The 23712-nt window shown below is 39.8% G+C and overlaps 1 protein-coding gene across 4 annotated transcripts in view; it reads left to right on the top strand.

Moving 5' to 3' along the window:
* The window catches only part of KIT (KIT proto-oncogene, receptor tyrosine kinase), an 87540-nt gene that overhangs the window by 41014 nt on the left and 22814 nt on the right, over positions 1–23712 (top strand). For 2 of the 4 annotated variants that reach the window (XM_012758274.3, XM_012758273.3), the window contains exons 4-7: positions 906–1042; positions 4952–5120; positions 10969–11158; positions 13293–13408. In XM_012758274.3, coding sequence (XP_012613728.2) covers positions 906–1042; positions 4952–5120; positions 10969–11158; positions 13293–13408 — 612 coding nt within the window. Of the gene's footprint in view, positions 1–905; positions 1043–4948; positions 5121–10968; positions 11159–13292; positions 13409–23712 lie in introns of all 4 variants that reach the window. The other 2 variants (XM_075997905.1, XM_075997904.1) reach the window with 1 other exon arrangement.

The following is a 23712-nucleotide window of genomic DNA, read 5'->3' as shown; positions in this document are numbered from 1 at the left end:
ATACAGATACAGGTTTTGTATCTCAGAGATCATCTGATTCAACACCAGTTGGCATTCAGCTATTGAGTGGAGTTTTTACTAAGGCTTATGAAAAAGTATACTTACTGAAATTAAAGAAAGTTTGATTATTTAAAACTTGGGGTTTCCAGAAGCAAGAAAGGTAGTATTTTCACATGGGAAAGATGCCTGTTTGGTTAAAAGAATATATAATAAGTTGTAGATCACATTTTCACGACACCATCAAGGTGGTCCAGGTAAAGATTAAAACTGCTTCACGCCTATAATCCTAGCACTCTGGGAGGCCGAGGTGTGCGGATTGCTTGAGGTCAGGAGTTCGAAATCAGCCTGAGCAAGAGAGAGACCCGGTCTCTACTATAAAATAGAAAGAAATTAATTGGCCAACTAATATCTATAAAAAAATTTAGCCGGGCATGGTGGCGCATGCCTGTAGTCCCAGCTACTCGGGAGGCTGAGGCAGGAGGATCGCTTGAGCCCAGGAGTCTGAGGTTGCTGTGAGCTAGGCCGACGCCACGGCACTCACTCTAGCCCGGGCAACAAAGCGAGACTCTGTCTCACAAAAAAAAAAAACCCAACAACAACAACAACAAAAACCTGCTTCACTATAATAGGGCTTCACCCTGTTTTGAGAAAGCATTTTCTAGAAGCATTATAATCTCATAGTGACCTTTCTTATCTCTTTCATTCAATATTAGTGAATTTGCTTGAAGGATACATGCCTTTAATTGCTGGTTTCTTCAGATATGCACGTAATGCAGCTAGGTCAGTGCCACCCTTTGTATTTCATGTAAAAGACGACAGAGTAGGCTACACTGACAAATGGCAAGTTAAACTTTCATGCTGTGGCAGAACACATTGTTTGAGGGCCATGTTTCTTTTGCCTGCAGCCTTCAAAGCTGTACCGGTTGTGTCCGTGTCCAAAGCAAGGTACCTTCTTAGAGAAGGGGAGGAATTCACAGCGACGTGCACAATAAAAGATGTATCTAGTTCTGTGGACTCAGCGTGGATAGGGGAAAACAGCCAGGTGAGTGAACTCTTTGCTTCGTTCTGCTCTGTAGTGTTCTCTGTATGGGAGTTTTTGTTGTTTTTTTTTTTTTTTTTTTTTTTTACAAAATCTGTCCTTGGGGTTGACTCCACTGGTATATCTATCAGAGCTGGATTATCTGGGAGTGTGTAGACATGCATATTTCCCCATTTTGTGCCTCCCCATATAAATGATGGGTACATTTATTATTAGTAACAAATGAGTGTCGTTTTATAAATTTATTTTGAATGTCATTTTATAATTTTATTTAGTGGAAGAGAGGACTTCACATTCTCGTTATTATTTCATACAATTTGTTGGAAAGACTTTAGTAGGGAAATTTATAAAAAAGAATGGTTAACTGTGTGAATATCTTGATGTAAAGCTGTTATTGATACTGTTTAGGCCAGATCTTTTAAAATATTGGAAAGAGTTGCTGATTTTTTTTTCCCTAACATTTTAAAAAAAGAATAAACAGTCCCAGATATTAGCCAGAAAGCTCTTCCACAAAATGGCCTATGCATTTGGGAGAGGGCTTTCTTTTTGGTCGGATCTGATTTCCAACTTTGAAGCCGGTTACCTTAGATAGCTAATGGTTTTCTATTGGTTTTAGTTGTTGTTAATAAAATGGTTATCATTCATCTGAAATAGTTGGGCATGTTTAAGGTTCTCATTCACTTACCAAATGCATATTGAATGCTTACTATATCTCAGTTACCAATTTAGACATATCTTATTATAAAATTAAATAAATTTTTAGCCAGTTACAGTTGAAGTTTTTTCTCTCTGTAAATACTCACATTAATAGCAAGGTCTTTAAACTATCTTAGTTTCCCGAATATTCTGCTTTAAAATTCCCATTTGACTGAGTTTTCGGTAATTTTTGTTTGAGTAATCTTGGCCATCTATTAATAGTTAATTAGCTATCACGGTGGTTTTTCTTCATTACACATGCATGCATTAAATTGGGAAAAAGAAATACTACGTTTTCCTTCTCTTCCTCTTGTTCCCCTCCTCCTTCTCCTCATCGTGCCCTGTTTTCAACATTGGCAATTTCATGCCTGTTTAAAAAATTATTTGCTAAACAAATAACCATGGTGTTGAGCATAATGGAAGACACTGATGGGATTGGTGTAGACCTGTGATGAATGATAATCTTGCTAAACGAAGCCCACCATTGTCTAAGAGAATGGATCGCACCATAGACTTGTTCTTTCAAACCAATGGCTCAGAGAAACAAGTTTCAGTTTTCCTGTCATCTAATGTAATAAAAGCAATAGCTTATGTATGGATTTTTGGCTAACCTTACAGAATACAATCCCATATTAATTGGCTTTCTATAATCCTTGATTTCAGATGAGAGAACAATTTAGACTGCGTTGTGTGCATTTGAGCCTCTGCATAACTTGAAAATTAGCCTTTTTGAGAGGAGAAATTAAATTGCCCCAGGCAGTTGCATTCTGAACCATTTTTCCCAGGAGGCCCTGCATGCCACTCCCAATTAATCCACTGATTCTGGTAGATAAGCCTTCAGCGTTGGGAGCCCTTTGGGGAAATCCCAGCGTGCACCTCCAAGGGTTAAGGAAAACCAAATCACGTGCAAACAATATGTGATGTGTGAATTTGCAGATGGGGCTCGTGGCCCTCTGCCAAGGTTCCTCCATGAATCTTTTATTGATATCTTTTGGCTTAATTTGGAATACTGTTAGCAGTACTAAATTATTTTAAAAATCCATAATCTTTGGTTCTATTTGGAATAAGTTTAATTCATAGTGAAATTTAGGGTAAAATGACTATTTAGAGTTGTTGCAATTGTTTGTTTAAGCATAAGAGAGTCTTGGAGTTTATGCAACACTGTTAATCTGGTTAGCTTCTCTGATGCTTCTAAACCCTAGTATTTTTACTTGCATTTAATTTAGATCTTTGACAGTATCCTAAATTATGGTCTTGAGAATTTGGGTGTTGATACTGCATCGCTTAGTTTGACTAAGCTCTTCTTTTTGGTACTGACAAGCTCAGTGTTCCTGTTTTGGTCCCTATTGTGAACTCTTGGGCTTGTGAAAGAACTGGAAGGAAGATAACCCTAAATCTAGAATTTGGTATGTGATCTGCCCATTGTCACTCTGTTTTTGTAAAAGAGAAGCCTGTGAAACTATGGACTGGGAAAAGGCATTCTGAAAATGTCACATCACCTTACCTTTGCATCCTGTTTAACAATGGATCATATGCTATGAAACAGCAGATTTCTGCCAACTATTAAGAGAATCTCTTAGAAGGAGGTATGGAAGAGAAATAGGCATAATCCCATTATAGATAGCAATGGTGTGTCATAAAAATAGAACATGAACTTCATATGTCATTTTTAATTTTTTAGTAAGCACATTACAAAAACTGAAAAGGTAAAGTTGATTTTAATAATATATTTTATTTGACCCAATATATCCAAAACATTATCATTTCATCATGTGATTAACATAAAAGTTATTCATGAGACGTTTTACATTATTTTTTTTCCATACTAAATCTTCAAAATCTGAGAAATATTTTGTATTTATAGCACAAGTCAATTTGGACTACCACGTTTTAAATGCTCAGTAGCCAAAAGTGGCTAGTCCTTATCAATATTACATAGCCTGAATTTTTTTTTTCCATATTTCTTTTCTCTTTCCCCCCATATATACATATAATCACATGGTTACAATTTTAATGTACATTCAATTTATGCTTTTAAGTAATATAAACACTTCTCTTTATAGTCTTCATAGTCATAATTCTTATTGCTGCCTATAGCTGGTATACAGTTAGGTCATTTCTGAGTTTTCAGGACAGTCAACATCTTGGAGCTTTTGTTTTCTATTGAGTAATTTCCTTGAGATAAATTTGCTGGAGTTGATCAGAGGTTATGAACATAACTGCCACGCTGCTTTTCAGAAGGTTTATTCTGATTTGCAGTACTGACAGATAGGGGCCTTCATAGTCAGGCCAACGAACCACCTTTGATCTCATTCCATGTCAATATCAGTTCCTGCTTATTTTCATTTTTTCGTTGTTTTTTTTTCCATTGTAATAGGAATGTGTGCACATTGCAGAAAATTTAGAAGATGCAAAAAGCTATATTTGACTCTCTTTAATCTTTTCAGAGAGCTTCTCTAGTTTGTATCATGATTTTCCCATGACATTTTATAATAAATACAAGGAGTCTCTCCATGTCTTGTCTGCAGACAAATAATAAGAGTGGGATGGTGATGTCTCACGAGTTAAATTCACAACCTTTTCTCTTTAGTTCATACTTAAATAATTTTGGGTTTGGTCTTAGATGTCTCATAGACCTTGGAATTCCCTTCAGTGGTTGCCAAAATTCTGCTGGGTGAGAACTGTAGGATAAATTTCCAAGTCAGTTGTAGACATTGTGATTCTGTTTTCATTCCCGCAAGTGATAAATGTTAATAAAATAGAACTTTGTTGTTATTAACAATGTGTTTTCTTTCAATCTTTGGGACATAGAATAGAAAAAGGTAATGTATAACAGGACATGGCATAAGCATGCTGACTCATCTAATAAAGTATCAGTAGTCCATAATATTTCTTCTATAGTAACTTAAAATTCAGCACTGCAGAGAATTTGGAATTATACCTACTATGGTTAAGAAATGAATTTTCATATTTTTCCCCCAGTCGTTAATAATGACTGTCTTTCGATATAATCCTGTAATATGAAGTGTGTTCCAATGACAGACTTGTCATGATGCTTTATTATTCTTACCTAAGTAGTGTATAATGAAAGCTAATATGGAGAAGTTAATTGCTGCTATTTTTAATTTATCTAGGAAAGATCTTGAATATAAATTACATGGTAATCTTTTGACTTTTTTTTTTTTTTTTTCCTCCTTCGTCTTGCAAAACCAGCAGAGTAAAGCACAGCTAAAACAGAATAGCTGGCATCATGGTGACTTCAACTATGAACGTCAGGAAACACTGACGATCAGCTCAGCAAGAGTTAATGATTCTGGAGTGTTCGTGTGTCACGCCAGTAATACTTTTGGATCAGCGAATGTCACAACAACCTTGGAAGTAGTAGGTAAATATCTCTATGGGAATGTATAAATTACTGGCAGTAGTGAAAGAAGAAATTACTAGATGGTTTCCTTTTTATGTAAATGGAATGTTGAGCGGCTTCTTAGAATTTCGTTATCACTGAATGAATGAATGAATAAAAACGATCGTCGTGGCCTCTTTGAAGCTAGAGCACAAAAAAGCAAATTCTACCAGTTTAATAGAGGAAAGTGGAAGGCACTTCCTGAAGTTTTTCAGACCTGTTATTATTCTCTGTGCGACCCACCCCACCAAACAAGCAAAATAGAAGTTGAACCTTTCCAAAAGTTCAAATCCTTGCTGAATGACTTGAGTTTGGAAAGGGTTGTAGATTCTGTCTATCAGGGAGCGCAAATGTGTAGAGCCTCAGGTGTTACTCTGGATCTTGTGGTGGGGCCCTCTGCCTTTTTGTTTATGGTTTTGCCACTCCCCGGCTCTAGTTCATTTGTAGTAAGAGTTGAATTGGGCTTTTCCTCCCCAGTGATGCATCATTTCCTCGCCTCACCCTGCCCTGCACCCTTAAAGATTATAGCATAGAGTCACTCCGTGAAAAAGACACCTGCACTCGAATGTTTGTAGCAGCACAATTCACAATTGCAAAGATGGGGAAACAACCCAAGTGCCCATCAATAATACATGAGTGGATTAATAAAATGTGGTATATGTATACCATGGAGTACTATTCAGCTATAAGAAACAGGGGTGATCTAGCACCTCTTGTATTTTCCTGGCTAGAGCTGGAACCCATTCTACTAAGTGAAGTATCCCAAGAATGGAATAATAAGCACCACGTGTACTCACCAGCAAATTGGTATTAACGGATCAACACCTAAGTGGACACATAGGAATAACATTAATCAGGTGTCGGGCAGGTGGGGGAGGGGATGGGTATATATATATATATATATACATAATGAGTGCGATGCTCACCAACTGGGGGATGGTCACGCTTGAAGCTCTGACTCGAGGGGGGAGAGGGAGCAAGGACAATATATGTAACCTTAACATTTGTACCCCCATAACATGCTGAAAAAAAAAAAGATTATAGCATAAACCTTCAGGAAAAAGTTGCACTGGGACACGGGTCATTGATTCTACAGAGCATACTAGGTTAGTCCCCTTACCCTGTCGTATCTACTATGCACGACTAGTTTAGCCTTGTCTTCCACATCTCACTAAATACCTACGTTCCAAGCATCTACTTAGAAGAGAGCAGAACATGGTTTCTTCATGCTTTTGATTTATTGAGAACAATAATAATTAATTTTAAATTACTTCATTTACAATTTTTGTTTTTTGTTTTTTTGTCTTTTGAGTATTGTTTGAATGGAATCTATTTTCCAGTCTTTTTATTGCAGCCATTTTCCTAGTGCTTGACTTTGATTAAATAGTTGCAGGGTGGTGAAATTCTTCATCACGAACAATAAGAAAATGATGCAGTATTTGTTTGCGTATCTTTCCTTTTCCCTCTCCCCAAATTTCTTCAATAATTTATGTAGCAGTGTCAAAGCTCTGTGATTTATCCCACAAGAATCTCATAAAATTTTGGTGTTTCTGCCCATGTTATAATGGGAAGTATCTCACCAGATTGAACACAGAAAAGATACTTTACTTGCAATTATAGAGTCAGCACACAGAAAGTGTACTTACTCTGTCCCCAAACGTGATTGTGAACCATTTACTAATTTGAATAGAAGGCTATGCTTTTAAAATATTAAACTCCATAAGCACTAATTTGCTAAGTTGATTAGGGAGCATGTTGATATATCAGCTTCAGCTTTAGCTCCAGAAAGCAATTAGTAAGGATGTTTTGAGCATATTGTTGTATGTAATCAGATTTTTAAAATCCATTCATCAATTTCCAAGAATTATAACTGTATGACTGGAAAGACTTGTGGCTGTGAAACCTGAATCTGCCTTTGTGTTGTTTTGGGAGTGGGTCGAGGTGGGACAGGAACAGGAAGAGACAAAGAGCAAAGGGATTTTTCAGTGGCTGGGAGTAGGATTTTGGATACATTGGCGTGGGGAAAGAGGGCAAGGCTCTGGGACTGTCCCAAACTGGTTGGTGGTTGGTTTCTTTAAAATAATTTTTTTTAATTGTGTATATTTAAGGTATACAGCATGATGTTATGGGATACATACCGATAGTAAGAAGATTACCATAGTGAAGCTAATTAATATCTTCATCATCTGACATGGTTACCCAATTTTTTTTATTTTGGCATATTATGGGGGTACAGATTTTAAGGTTTCAATAAATGCCCATTTCCCCCCCTCCCCCCACAAGTCTGAGTCTCCAGCATGACCATCCCCCAGATGGTGCACATCTCACTCATTATATATGTATATATCCGCCCCCCTCCCCCCTGCCCAATACCCTATTACTGTAGTCCCTATGTGTCCACTTAGGTGCTGCTCAGTTAATACCAATTTGCTGTGAGTATATGTGGTGCTTGTTTTTCCATTCTTGGGAAACTTCACTTAATAGTATGGGTTCCAGCTCTAACCAGGAAAATATAAGATGTGCCATATCACCGTTGTTTCTTAGAGCTGAATAGTACTCCATGGTATACATATACCACATTTTATTAATCCATTCTTTACCCATTTTTTTGTTTGTTTTCGTGGCAAAAAAAGTTCTGACCTGGTTTTGAGTTGGTCGGTGCTGCCACTTAACTTTCAAATGCATCCTGCTTTAACTCTGCCTACATTTTCTCTTCCGAGAAACACAGCCTCTCACCCCCAAGGCTGCGGAAAGGAGAAAAGGCAATACATGTTATAGAAGTGCCAGGCGGAGGGGTTGCGCTTGATTAAATGTTAATGGCATCACCAGTTTCTTAATGGAGAAGTGCTTGAAGAAACATTGAACTTTATGTCATAACAACCTGAATGGAGTTCTTTGATTCTGTATTACAACAATCTAGGTGGAGTTCTAATAATTTTTTTTTTTTTTTTTGGAGACTGGTTCTTGCTCTGTCACCCCAGCTGGAGTGTCGTGGTGGCGATCATAGCTCATAACTCCTGGGCTTAAGTGACCCTCCCACTCCTGCCTCCTGAGTAGCTGGGACTAAAGGAGAATGCCACCATGTCTGGCTAATTTTTAAAAAATTCTTTTAGAGATGGGGTCTCGCTATGTTGCCCAGGCTGGTCTCAAACTCCTGGGCTCAAGTGATCATCCCACCTCTGCCTCCTGAGTAGCTGGGACTACAGGAGAATGCCACCACATCTGGCTAATTTTTTTAAAATTCTTTTAGAGATGGGGTCTCGCTATGTTGCCCAGGCTGGTCTCAAACTCCTGGGCTCAAGCATGCTTCCACTTCAGCCTCCAAATAGCTGGGATCATAGGTGTGTGCCACTGTGCCTGGCCAGGTTCTAGTAATTCATACACTTCATGAATTTGAAGCTCTGTTCCATTCTGGGACATACTGCTATAATTGTGCAAACTAGACTATAGGAAACTCAGCAGCACTTAAGTATTTTGTATATGGTTATTGCAAGAAATCATTTCGTTGCAGGTATTATCTGAAATATTTGAATATTTTGCATTGTGTACTGGTCTTTAAGACCCTGAGAACTTGAAAACTCAATGTAGCATTCAGATAGAATATTTATTCCCTCAAAATTAACCTAAGTTTTCTTAAAGAATGCTAAGAGGGTATATCATATATGATTCAGGCATCAAAACAAGATGATGGTTTCCATCTCTCTCTAATTTTTATTTGGTTGATTTTTTTTATTCTCACCTGAAAAATCTTTTCTTCATTGCTACAGTGGACAAAGGATATATGGACTGTGTTTTTAATTCTGAATCTATAGGAAATTAAACATCAGTAAAGACTATAATGCCAACCTTCAAAATACTTAACCAGATAGCACCAAAGCTAATGCATGATAATTTTAAATTTTATAATTAATTAAAAAATTTTTAAAAAGTAGAAAAATCAAGTTAAAATTCTCCTGTATTCCCAATAACTTGATATAATCATTTTTAAGATTTTGGTATATTGCTTATATTTTTTTTATTTAAAGAGTTTTAACTATATATACAGTTTGGGTTATATTCTCAACTCTCTTTCACTTAAAGTACATAGAGATTTTATAGCACAGGATATGCTATACCAAGAGGAGGCCAGGCTTGGTTTTTCACAGACCTGTGATCAAATCTAGGCTCTGCTAGATAGCTTTTAAGGCCTTGATTTTTTTTTCATCTAAAAATTAGAGGTTATAGGCTCTGTGTCTCAGTATTATTGTAAGATTAAATGTTTATCATAATTATTAAGTAAAATGTATGCTAACGTGCTTAGGGGCAGTTCTTGGCTCATAGTAAACATTCCATAAATGGTGGTTATAAAAATAAGATTGGCAATTATTTTATTGCCCTTTTTTTAAAGCACTTTTAAATTTTATTATATAATCATTTCTAAGGGCTGCATTATTTATTTAACCAGCTCTCTTTTTTTTTTGTCATTTTCATAATTATTCTAACTAATATAAAAAGCACTTTTTTTTTCTTGACATGTAGCTATCTATCCCATTTTTAAGAAGGATTTCTCATATGGAAATTACAGGATTAAATTGAAGAGGAGATCATTTTTTAAAAATCTATATTGCTAAGTGCTTCCTGAAAGAATTGTGCCAGTGTAGAGTGTGTAATTCAGGGTGCTACTTTTTATCACATTTGCAAAATTACTGAGTTTATTTAAAATTAGTTTTGCTATTTTTAAGAAGTGTAAAATGATGTCTTATTTTAATTACCAGTTTAGCTGAACATTTTTCCTTCTATATTTTACTGTCTTCTTTTCCTGTTACCTTAATTAATTTTACTACACAGACATTTGACAATGTTTACATATTCAAATGTGTCTGTGACGATTTTTTTTCTTCTCTTGCTTCTACAAAGCCCAAAAGACAGCCTCTTCTGTAGAAGTTTGATAGGAGTCAATTCTGTTGTTTAGTTAAAATACAGTTTGATTGTTAAAATGCTGTCTCTGATTTATCTGCCATATGCAATAGGATTAGGAGACCTAAGTTTATTTTTCTTTAAATACTAAAGGACATTCTTTTAACATTTTTGTTAAGCGTTAGAGTGCTCTTTTCCTTACTGATATACGACACCTTAACACGTACACAATTATAATGGGGTCTGGGTGTGGGCTAACTGTTTAGTCAAAATACTTTTAAACCTAATAAACATCAAGACTGGTAGATTTAGAAGACTTTAAGGTGACAGGTCAATTTAAAAGAATTGCCTCAGGCCAGGCATGGTGCCTCACGCCTATAATCCTAGCACTCTGGGAGGCCAAGGTGGACAGATTGCTCAAGGTCAGGAGTTCGAAACCAGCCTGAGCAAGAGCAAGACCCCCATCTCTACTGACAATAGAAGGAAATTAATTGGCCAACTAAAAATATATAGAAAAAATTAGCCGGGCATGGTGGCACGTGCCTGAAGTCCCAGCTGCTTGGGAGGCTGAGGCAGGAGGATCGCTTGAGCCCAGGAGTTGGAGGTTGCTGTGAGCTAGGCTGACGCCACGGCACTCACTCTAGCCTGGGCAACACAGTGAGACTCTGTCTCAAAAAAAAAAAAAAAAAAAGAGAGAATTGCTTCTGAGACAGAGATGGGAGAATCAGCATTTCAAGTGTGTGTATCCTTACTCACTGACAGTGATTCTATTAAAAAAGCAAAATATGATGTAAAATGGCCAGTTAAAATTCTCTTACTTGTTACTGCCAGCTCATACCAGTAATTAGTCAGTTGTCTTTGTCATTCTGAGATGAGGTGGTGTTTTTTTTGTGGGGGATGACGGTTTCTTTCTGTCTTACTCTGTTCTGATTAGACAAAGGCTTCATTCACGTCTTCCCCACGATGAACACTACGATGTTCGTGAATGACGGAGAAAACGTGGATTTGGTTGTTGAGTACGAGGCATACCCCAGACCTGAGCGCCAGCAGTGGATCTACATGAACAGAACCTTCACTGATAAATGGGAAGATTACCCCAAGTCCCAGAATGAAAGTAACATCAGGTGAGACCAGGACCTTGCCCTGGGGGGCTGCTTTTGTTCCCTGCTTTTCCACTGCGCCAGCCAGATCTGTTTTCTGTGGCCCATAAATGCACGAGAAGACACTTGGTACGGAAAGGAAGCCCATGGCTTCCTCTTCAATCCTCATTTGAGTATTCCATCATGCTGCGTGTTTAGAGCACTCACGTGCACACACAAACTCAGCCTCAGTTTCCTCACTTGTAAAAAGGAGCTTGGTTCTTTTGTAGAGTTCTGAGGATGGCTCCAAGCAGTGACTGGCATACACGCAGGACACAGTCAATAATTCTCTTCCGAGGCCGGGCGCGGTGGCTCACACCTGTAATCCCAGCACTCTGGGAGGCCGAGGCGGGAGGATCGCTCAAGGTCAGGAGTTCGAAACCAGCCTGAGCAAGAGCGAGACCCCGTCTCTACTATAAATAGAAAGAAATTAATTGGCCAACTAATATATATAGAAAAAAAAAAATTAGCCGGGCATGGTGGCGCATGCCTGTAGTCCCAGCTACTTGGGAGGCTGAGGCAGGAGGATCGCTTGAGTCCAGGAGTTGGAGGTTGCTGTGAGCTAGGCTGACGCCACGGCACTCACTCTAGCCTGGACAACAATGTGAGACTCTGTCTCAAAAAAAAAAAAATAATAATAATAATTCTCTTCCGAGAAATAAGAAGCTAGTACCTTTCATCATGTCTTAAAACTCTAAGAAAAACTGAGAATCATTCAGTAGCTTTGGGCCAGGCCGTGAACCCACCCAAGTTCTTTTCCATCAGACCTCTCGTTTGATCCTTAAAACATTGCAGTCAAAACAGCAGCGATGGGAACACTTCATGTAAGCTGCACATGCTTTTTTTCCATCATTCGTGGTCCTAAGTACCTGAAGTATATTAACTCACTGACTTTAGTCCCCACAGATCTTGAGAGCGGGGAACTCTTCTGTACCCCATTTTTGTAGACGAAGAGACTGAGGTTCAGAGTGGTGAAGTCATTTGACCGAGATGAAGTGGCTGATAAGGGCTGGATAGCGTTGGTGTGTTTTCCCAGCCAGGAGCTTTGCTCGCTGCAAGGACATGGCCGAGAGATGCTAGTGTCCCCGGCCAAGGACTAAGGGTCAGAGCACAGAGGACGGATGCACGAGGGGTCCAGGGGATTGAGAGGGTCGTAGAGGGAGGGAGGAGCTGGAGATGCATGTAGGTTGGGGTGGTGAGAGGTTATACCGTTGAGGGGAGGAGGAGGAGGAGGAGGAGGAGGAGGAAGAAGAGGGGCACGTGGCCGAGGCAAGATGGTGAGTTCAGGCTGGGGTTGGTGGGCTTTGAGGTTGACAGTGGGGTCTTCGGTGGAGACGTCCAGCAGGTGGGAAGTGTCTGAGGTCAAGCCCTCTAGAAGCGGAGCCTGAGACAAGGATTTGGAGCCCAGGGCTTTATGGACAGAGAGACCTGCAGCGTGGGAGGGGGGGAGGGGGGCTGCAGGGAGCTCACGGGTGCGAGAAGAGTCTGCACGAGGCCACTGCCTATGGTGCAGCGTGTGTGAAACCCAAGTGGGTCGTGGGCTGCCCCGGGCGACACGCCCCTGCTGGAGACCATGCCTCTAACTCCCCCGAGGGCTGCAGAGTGCTCCGTCTACACAGCCCAATCTGCAGGCCCTACAGTGAAACAGAAACTCGAACAGCGTGGGCCGCAAAGGGGACCCTGGGGACAAGTCTCGGGGTCCTAGCCAGGAGCTTGTGGCGTTGGGAGAAGGAAGGCGGTGTAGACAGGGGCAGCAGTGTAGACACGCTCAGAGTGCCTGGAGGTGTCTGCGGGCGGGCAGGGGGCAGGTGGGTGCAGGCAGGGCAGCTGAGGGCGGTGGCCAGAGGGAAGTGGAACCCAGCACCGTGGGCAGAGGGAGCAGCCACAGTCACCTTCCGCCACTTTGCGTGCTCACGCGACAGCCAGTTGTCCCCAAATGGCATCTGTGTGTGGGTGTGTGTTTGTATCGGTTATTGTAGATTTCATTAATACCGAATTAACTGGGTCACATTTTTCCCCCAAACAGGGCGTGTATTTCTAGGTAGAAACTGAAAAAGACACGTCCCCCCTCCGAAGCCACCTGCAGGTCATTGATTGGTCTGTTGTCCTTTCTTCGTAGGTATGTCAGTGAACTTCACCTCACCAGACTAAAAGGGACCGAAGGTGGCACTTACACCTTCCTGGTGTCCAACTCTGACGTCAACGCTTCCGTAGCATTTAATGTTTACGTGAACAGTAAGTAAAACGAAGGGGCTGCTTATCTTTTTTATTTTTATTTTTTTATTATTTTTAACTCGAGGCTCGTGTTCCTCCCAGCTGCAGGACCGAGCTCGTTGTGTGCTCTGTAAATAACGTTTCATGATAATTCTGACCTTAGCAGGGACCTCGTGGTTTGGTGGTTACGAGGGTGTGCAAGAGAATGGATTCCTTGTCCTACATTTCACTCACCACATGACCTTGCAGAAGTGGCCCACAGTCTGGGTGCTGCCTTTGAAACGAACAGAGGAGCCCTAGAAGTTGAAAATAGCAGTTGTTTGAGGGAAAATGTATCATTATTATTATTGATTGGTGAAATGGGCAGCTAGAGGGTGACTAGGAGCCGGGTGACAGTGTTAGGTGGGAAAGAGATGTTGTCACTCTTGGACATGATTGCTTTTTTTCCTCCCCAAGTTGTGATATTATTTGTGTCTAGATTGTTCTTCCGCTAAATGAGTGCAGGATCGATCCAGCTCAGCGGGTCACGACTGAGCAGAAGGTGGCAGGTCACTGAAAATGGGAGATGGCTGTGGTCTTGGCCACCTGAGTCCTGCATGGCCAGGGTCCCACTCCCCCAACCCCCACCACTTCCTACAGAAATATCTGCCCCAAGGTTGAGTCTGGAGGGGGAGCCCGATCATTGGCTGGAGTCTTTTGCCAAGTTCAAGGCGTCTGTCCTGACTCTACTCTGGGTCCCATCTGCATGTCTTTGGCAGAGCGGGCAGGTGCCTGCCACACGTACCTGCCAGAGTAAGGGAGACCTCCAAAGACTCGGAATTCCAGGGGAGTGGCCCAGCAGATGACCACTGGAATTGGCCATCTTGGGTATCGGGGCATGAGGGGACAACCTGGAACATTCCCTAGACAACAACTTAGCAACCGTGCGGGGCGCTTTATGTGTGTCGAGCTACAGCGGGGTGTTGCAGCCAATTCCTTGCTCCGAAGCCACTTACCTGCCGTAGGAGGTGATTTTGCACAATTACCTCCTTTCGTGCTGAGGTTCTTTATACAGGAAGAAAAGAATCAACTCCTAAGAGACACCGGGACAGAGTTTTTAATTGCTAATCTGGAGTTGTTTGACTATATCAGCATTTCAAAAATGTGTATATTCTGAATAAGATGTTAATAGGATTTTAGATAAAGAAGGTCACATTCGTGTCATTAAACACATTTCTGTGTTATTGGTCTTTCCAGAATCTTTAATATGCTGATGCGTATCACACCCCCCCAGGAGGGGCTGCGGGATGCAATGTATACCCCAAACTGGTTTGACCACAGGACTCTCCTCTTCCAAGGGAATCGTGTTAATTATTATCTCAGTTCCAGGGAACGGTTTTGATTATATGGTATCTCATTGGCCCTCATTAATTTCAATGTTAATCAGAGGAGCTTAGTATATTACACACAGGCAAAATTATCTGCTTCTGAAAAATCTTAATATTCAACTCATTTCAGAGATGACTGCGGGTAAATAGCATCCTTGCAAAAGCATTGTACACACATTGTTCGTGCAGAACTTTACTCTCCACCTGGCTATGGGAAAAGATTTTTTTTCACCCTAGGATTCCCAATTCCTTGTGGATCAGTACGTCTTGCAAAAATACAGTGAAAACCGATTACTAGAAAAGTGAAATGAAAAAGAACAGAGATACACAAAATGCAAGATTGGGATTTTTTTTTTTTTTTTTTTTATTTCACAGATATCAAATTGCTCCTTCTCAATGCTTCTCTCAGTTTCGGTCTTTATCTCTTGTGTGACCGGTGACAGCAGATCAGGGGTGTGGTCTGCGCCCCAGACCCCCCACTTTGAGCAACTCAGCAGTTGGGAACTTTGTTAATCACTAGTCAGGTGCTTTGTGCTAAGGCCAAAGTGGCATTTAGATGTGTCTCTTCTTCGCGCTTCCATTTGCCACTGTGTGGTCTACCAGTCGGTCATGAGATATTGACCTCAGAAAGAAGTTTCTGGCTTTTCTCCGGGGAACAGAATTGCTACCATTTTACTTAGCAGGCTAATTTGCCATCCGACAGGATCAGGTTTAATCACTTCTGCTTGGTGAACTCATGCCTGTTTGAAACTAGGAAGGGGATGCCGTTAATCTTCCAGAATGATCTCTTCTTGGATTCCCTGTTCATGGGAGGCCTTGCCTTTATTCTGGGGCCTGAGTCTCAAATACCTGCCCGGGGGGGTTTACACTCGCTGGAGATAGGGTTGAAGATAGCACAGGCTCTGGCTTCTCAGGTTAAGCTCTTCAGAAACGCTTTTCCTTGATGTCAGTTTGTTACAAAGAGGAAACTGACAAAAGGCATTTATTCCACTTAATTAACACATTGCATGTCTTTGATTGCCAAATGCTTTGGCAGAGGTAGCATTTTTGTGTAAACCTTGAACTGCCCCATGTGAGGTATGTCCAAGTTGCTCTTTACAGATAGAATTAGCTGATTTGTTTGATGTTTTTTTTTTTGGGGGGGGGCAGGGGGCATTGAAAAAAATGTTAGTTAACGTTATTATGGGGTCGAATTTTTTGTGTGTGTTACATTTTAAAACCAAAAGCTAAACTAGTTTCAAAATGTAAAACTTTGGAATAGTTGTGTTCATTTGGACACCATTTTAGCTGAGCCAGTGACATGCATAGGTGTGCTGTATCGTTCATTCTGTGAATAAGCTTAGCTTCAAGGACGAAAGGAATTGTGTTCTGCAAAAATTAGAATTAATAAATATCAGAATAATGAGTGCATATCATTAGTGCGGAAATTTAGGTTACTCTTACTCAGTGCCACCGATGCATAATTGCTTAATAGATTCAGCTACAGGAAATGCTAGTGAAAATCCTTGATTTGGAATGGTTGTTAAATGTTTTGGTGGTTGAAAAATCCATTTGTTTTGAAAATTCCACATGTAGATTTGAATATGTGTGGGGAAGCGTGTCTTAAACACTTATAGGGAAGATTTAAATTGTGCTCTGCTGATTTGTGTTAGGAGAACAATTAAATGTATAGCATGGTAAGCTTGCAAATGTTTTAGTACTGTTTTTAGCCTCTCAACCCAAGCCATGATTTGCATGAGTCTGTTACAGTGGCTCAGTGCCACTCAAAGTGGTTTATAATGACCAAGAGCTGTAACATGGTTGTCATCTTCTAGTAGAACTTCCAGTGGGCACTGATGGGGACTTTCATTAAAAACAACAACAAAAAAAAGCAAAACCAAAATCAGTGCTTCTTTGCATTATTATAATTATTCTTGGAATTGCTTATCTAAGATGTATATAGAAATCAACTTCGTAGTTCTAAAATGTTTGGTATCCTTCAGTGAAAATGGCAATTTGTTTTTCTTGCAAATGAAAATTGAAAGGAACGTAGAATTCTTAAAACTTGGAACTTTACACCCAAGTGCTTTCATAATAGGCATTATTACTCTTTCCAAAATTCCTAGAGATACTGGAAAAAAATGACACCACCAAGACGCCTGTGCTACTACTTGTGTAGGAACCTGTGATCTCTTTGGTTACATTAAATTGTCACACGTAAGGTTTTTACCAAATACGTGCTTTGACCCTAATGTATCCACTTGGCTTTTTTTTTTTCCCCACTCCATCTGATATTTCTTAAACAAATAACAAACTTTATAGTGTACTTAAATGGCAATCCGTAAAATAAATATTTTGCAAGTTATTTTGGCTTCCAGTTTCAAATACCCACGTGAATCCTGAAGTGATCTCCGTAGTTCTAGAAAGAAATTATGGTTGATATGATAAATCAGTTATTTTCCAAATCTCTGGAATGATTGTAAGAAGATCGAGTAACTTTAAAGTGATACTTCCAAACATTATCTGATAGCATTTCCAGATCAGTGTTAGGCCTTTAAAACATGTGACAAGTGGTATTTAGGGTCATAAATACATCTCTCTCCGATCTTCTTTATCTTTTAAGGGCAACCCTCAGCCAGTGGAGTGGAGAGTGCTGAGGTCCTCAGGTGACAGTGACAGGGAGACAGACACTAAGAACTAAAGGGCTTACTTTAAATCGTTGGGTTTACGTAGGACACATTTAATGTTGAGCTAGATTAGACACCCGAACAAACAACAGATCAACTCTCAAAGTCACCATTTCACTCCATTTATGGAAAGGTGTTAACAGGGGGTTGAGAAACAATTAAACAATTTAAGGAAATGCTAAATAACACATCATGTCTAAATCACTGCATCATGTAATTAACATCCTGTCTGGTGTTAGCGATTGTTTATAGATCACACAGTATGCCAAAAATCGGCCAAAGCAATAAATTACCCAGAATAAGGCCTCCTGATGGGAAAAGTTCCCCTTTGATCACATTTGCAAAGTCTGGGCCCCGCCTTTTATGTATTTTATGTGTTTTTGGTCATAGTTAAAATCCATAGTTATGGATGGGTGAACCAGTTCTAGGGAGAAGCCGCAAATAGAGCACGTGGCCAACCTGCCCATTGCCAAAAGCAGTCACAGGTGGGCCTGTGAAGCCAGCCTTCTGGGTCACCCACCTGGCTGGAATCTCAGAGACCGTTAGCCAGACTAAAACAATTAATGGCAGACTTGCCTTTGAGAACTGCTTCGTTTTGGGCCTGTGGGCCACTGTGCCTTTCAAGATCCTTAAAGAAGGAAGAGAGCAAAGTTACTAGAACTTTGGTGCTTTTGGAAGGCAAAGAAAGTTTTCCTACTACTTAACCTGTTTGCTTTCTATTTCCATTTTTTAAAAAATGAAAGGACCTTCCAAACACATGGGTGCCCAAACCGTACTTGCGTTAGGGGCTAAAAATTTTACAACTTGCCACTAACACATTTATCTATTTGATCTTTGCTTTTTAGTGTTGTCCGCCCCCCATTACATGGATTCTTTTAAACTTCTACAATACATAATTGGTATTTTAAAATATTAAATAAAGCTAGCGCTCAGTAGAACTCCTTTCTGATTTATTGATTTGCTTTTGAGAGTTTGCTATAAGGCTACCACAGTAGCTGGGGTATACCTTGGTTAGTGTGAATGTTTGTGTACATGAGTTAATTTTTTCTTATTACAAAATTTTATGTGAAGGATAGAAAAACTAGGAAACATAAATAAGCAAAAATAAAAAATCAAACAAGTTTTAAGTTTAACTTACTATGTTTATTTACATTTCATAGATTACCATTACTAATAATCCTTGTATATCTTCTTACAGACCATTTTTAGAAGTTGTTTTCTTTTTAACAAAAATGAGGTCATATTGCTTTGTAACCTAGTTTTTTGGGGGGCTGCCCAACAAAGGTACTGCGAATATCTTTCCATGTCATAAAATACTCGGCTACAGCATCATTTTGGTATCTCATTATGTGTCTTTAGTCCGTGTCTGATGCAATCTTGAGACAACGAGGAGTGAGGCAGGACCCCAAGATGATGGGACTGAATTTTAAAAGAAACCCGTCAGTCGGTTATTTAAAGTTTGTAATTATCTTGTTTAATCTCCAATGAGTGACCTTGCTTAAGTGCCTGGAAGTTAATAAGGTCATCTGTCCTTGCCTTTCACGCTCCCTGTCTTCAACATGTGATAGGACAGACACACTGTGCTAGCTTTCAAGACAGTTCTAAATTAAGGAATAATTTTCAGATCTTCTTGGTGTGGTAGCTAATCGATGCAAAAATAGGTGCTTGCCTTTCCACATTAATTTTTTCATGGATAATGTGTGTTCATTTGAAATGCCTGACGCTGTTTGAACTCTGTTTTTATTTTCTCTTCCTGAACTTGAAATGAGTTTTTGTTGTCAAATTGCTTGGGAATTACGAAGGTTGTTTTTGATGTGACACTCCAATTTCTTTCTCCTTATAAAGACAATCTCTGTGGATGCAAGAGTTGTTGTAGACATTTAAATTGGGGGGAAAAAAGGTATATTGGCAACCTATTTTTTAATTTCAGAATATTATGGGGGTACAAACATTTTGGTTACATGTAATGCCTTTGCCTGGCCCAAGCCAGGGTTTACAAGCGTGCCCTTCCCCCATACAATGAACTCCTCATCCATTGGTTGTGAGTTTACCCACCCTCCCCCCCTCCCCACCTGACTGGCACCCAATAAATATTATGTCCATGTGAGCACCTTAGTGTTGATCAGTTAGTACCAATTTGATGTCAAGTGCATGTGGTGCTTGTTCTTTAATTCTTCTAATACCTTACTTCGAAGGATGGGCTCTAGTTCTATCCAGGATAATATAAGAGGTGCTAGTTCACCATTGTTTTTTGTAGTTGAGCAGTACTCCATGGTATACATATACCACATTTTATTAATCCACTCTTGTATTGATGGGCACTTGGGTTGTTCCCACATCTTTGTAATTGTGAATTGTGCTGCTATAAACATTCGAGTGCACATATCTTTATTATAGAATGACTTTTCTTCCTTTGGGTAGATGCCTAGCAGTGGGATTGCTGGATCAAATGGCATTTCTATTTTTAGCTCTTTGAGATATCTCCAAATTACTTTCCAGAGGGTTTGTACTAATTTGCAGTCCCACCAGCAGTGTAAGAGTGTTCCGATCTCTCCACATCCATGCCAGCATTTGTTGTTTTAAGACTTTCTGATAAAGGCCATTCTTACTGGGGTTAGGTGATATCTCATTGTGGTTTTGATTTGCATTCCCTAATTAGAGATGTTGAGCACTTTTTTATATGTTTGCTGTCCATAATTCTATCTTCTTTTGAAAAGTTTCTGTTCATGTCCTTTGTCCATTTATTGATGGGGTTTGATTTTTTTTAATTAATTTTCTTAAGTTCTATATAGATTCTTGTTATTAGCCCTTTTATCAGATATGTAGAAAGTAAATATTTTCTCCCATTCTATAGGCTGTCTATTCACTCTAATAATAGTTTGTTTGGCTGTGCAGAAGCTTTTTAATTTGGCCCTAGTTATTTTCGTTGAGGCTTTGATTGCTTTGGGGGTCTTCTCCGTAGGTTCTTTGCCTAAGCTGATTGTCTATACGAGTTTTTCTAACATTTTCTTGTAGAATTTTTAAGGTTTCATGCCTTAGGTTTAAGTCTATTATCCATTGTGAATGGATTTTTGTGAGAATTGGGGGATCCAGTTTCAATCTTCTGCTTGTGGTTATCCAGTTTTCCCAGCACCATTTATTGAAAAGAGATTCTTTTCCCCAATGTATATTTCTGTCTGCTTTGTTGAAGATTAGATGACAACATGAGGATGGTTTTATTAAATATGGGTTCTTAGTGCTGTTCCAAAGGTCTATTTCTCTGTTCTTGTGCCAGTACCATGCTGTTTTGGTTTCTACAGCCTTGTAGTAGAGTTTGAAGTCTAGTAGACTGATGCCTCCCAATTGGTTCTTTTTGCTTAAGATTGCTTTGGTTATACAAGGTCTTCTCTGGTTTCATACAAAGCGTAGAATTATTTTTTCTAGATCTGTAAAGAATGATGATGGCATTTTAATAGGGACTACATTAATTCTGTAGATCATTTTAGGTAGTATGGACATTTTAAATAGTTCTCTTCTATCCTGAAAAAAATTTAACAGATGTGACTCTGAACTAAACAAAATGTTTTGTCCCACTCCAGGGTTTGTATCATCACTACTGTTCCTTCATATCTCATAAGAAAGTTGGTCTTAGGGGAGTGGCGTTGCTAATTTGGGGGCATTTATTTAAGCACTGAACCTGTTAAAGAACAAGGTAAGCTGTCTGGATCTATAGGCCCTTCATTGCCCCTGTTTCTGCGATCTGGCCATATTTTTTATGTTCATGGTGGGGGGAAGCAGGAGAAACAGGTTTAGCTATGCAACCATGTAAACTTCTGCTGCACTTGACCCTGAACTTCTCATGCATATTCTTCTCTAAAAGTAGCCTACGCAGGCAGTCCCTTTTAAATTGTGGAACTCCCACAAGAGTGGAAATTTTCTTTTCAATTGAGCCGTGTGTTTTTACATGAAGTTAGCCTCTTTCATTTATAGATGTCTACAGGGTCCCCTGTAATGTGGCGAAATTTAAATTAATCCTAGAATAGGCACGTAATGTTTCCATGGGCATTCTGTCGGTACCCTTCTCCTCCACTTCTGAGTTATAGGGGCTAATGAATTAGCTACTTTCACGGAGTAGAAAAATAGCCTTTCATCCATGCCAGCACTCTTTGGCAGCAAGAGGCGTTGGGTTGTGATGTGTGTACACGTCCTTCTCCCCAAGCCTGGGTGGCACAGCAGCTGGGCCCATGTAAATTGAACACAGCGACTCTGACTGAGCAAGGCTTTCTCCAAGCACTTTCATCATTTTTCCAACTTAATCTCATGATCGGGCTTTCTTTTTGATTGCTGTTTAGAACAGGGCTTGGCGAACTGACAGCCTGCAGGCCAGATTTGACCCCCAGCCTGTTTCTGAATGGCCCACAAACTAAGAATGTTTTTGTAAAAAAAATTTTAACAGTTGGAAAAAAAAAAATCAGGAGGAGATTTCATGAGATGTGAGAATAAAATTCAAATTTCAGTGTCCATAAGTAAAGTTTTATTGGCACATAGCCCATGCCCTTTGGTTTATGTAATGTCTATGGCTATATGTGTATGACGGGTATAGAGTTGAGTAGCAAGGGAGACCTTGTGGCCTACAAGTCTAAAATACTTCCTGAAATAATTTATCTCCTCTTTACAGTAAGTCAAGTTTGCTGGCCCCTACTTTAGAACGTCACTGCATTAAGAGAATGATTATTTTTTTCTTTTTAAAATGATGGACACTCTGTTAATATCTGGGTGCAGGAGATTGTAGTTGGAAGTAATGTTTCGTTTGTTACACTTCTGCTCAAGTGCCCAGAGATCAATTTCTGGCTATCTTTAAGAATGTATAAAATGCAGTATGTTTCCAAAATATCTATTCTGGGGATTTTTTTAAAAAAGTATTAATATTCCTTTTATTGTAAGTGAAATTAACTTGAGTTATTTTTATACCGCTATTTTAGCTGACTTAAATTCCTCTATTATAATGGTATGATGGCACGGATGTAGGTTTCACCCAGACCAAAACCAGGATGGTGAAAACTTCGCAGAAAAGCGCGTTGCTGCATCACCATTAAGTACCGGCAAAGCTAGAATTGCAAAAATAGGAATTCACCTTCCTGCTGTCTCTCCATTTAGTCCTTTATTATGGTGAGGTTTAAGTCTGTGTTCTTTGTCCTGCTGATTGTAGAAGGTACATTTATAGCAGGAGTTGGGTATGATGGTTGGATGAGAGCAGAGCTCTACTCAAAGACCCTTCCCCATGTTTGCATGAAGAAAGATCTACCCCACCACCCACCGTGTACCGCCTCCCACCTGCTGCCAGCCCTCGGCTTCGGTATTTGTGCTGTGTTCTTAAAATTTATTCCGTTCTTGCCTTCCTCGTAGACCTGATGATGGTGATGAAAAGGATTGTTTTGCAAGATCACAGATCTGTTGGGGTCCATCACTGGATGTTTAGGAGTTGTAGTTGCATGAGTAATACATTCTCAGTAGAGTTACAAGCATTCTGGGATCTGCCTGCAAGCTGATCAGTGTCGTTAGAGATACCAGAATAATTCAGGTCCACGATGTTTTTGAAAGAAAAAAAAAAAAGGCTATTTTTTAAATCTCTGCAGGAAATGCATAACTTATACACCTCTTAGGCTTATCTAAACCTCCAACTTGGGAGGAATTAAGGAATGTGTCATTTGGTATACTGCTTATTGTAGAATATCTAAGGAACCACAGCTCAGATTTAACCTAAAGAACTGCGGAGAGTTATGTATCTTTAAAAGCAAAATGTATATTTAATGCCAAACACGGTGCACCCGAAGCACTTAAAAAATGCAGATGAGCCCAGATTTTCATTTTTAGGAATTAGACTTCTACCTAGCTCACTCTTTATGCATTAAACATTTTCATAATGCAACCTGCCACGTACAACCTTTACCGTACCAGTGTAACTTAGCCTTTTCAGAGTGAGGTCTCCCATCACCAACATTAGGGCAAGGCTAAGGTGAGGGTGAGGCAAGAAAGAGGCACCTAGGTTGCAAAATTTAAGGAGGTGCTTGCTCACAGGTGCCAATTTGCAAGACCTTTTGGGGTTAGTGCCTTCTTAGATTTTGTTCCCTAATTGCTTCACTCTAGTCCTGGCCCCAATCGGGTCCCTTAAACTGTACTTTTTTTTATTTTTTTAATAGACAGAGTCTCACTCTGTTGCCCGGGCTGGAGTGCCGTGGCATCAGCCTAGCTCACAGCAACCTCAAACTCCTGGGCTCAGGCGATCCTCCTGCCTCAGCCTCCCGAGTAGCTG

Source organism: Microcebus murinus, chromosome 26 (assembly GCF_040939455.1).
Source record: "Microcebus murinus isolate Inina chromosome 26, M.murinus_Inina_mat1.0, whole genome shotgun sequence".
NCBI classification, from domain to species: Eukaryota; Metazoa; Chordata; class Mammalia; order Primates; family Cheirogaleidae; genus Microcebus; species Microcebus murinus.
The sequence above is the reverse complement of the archived record's forward strand: the minus strand, read 5'-3'. Positions and strand labels throughout refer to the sequence as shown.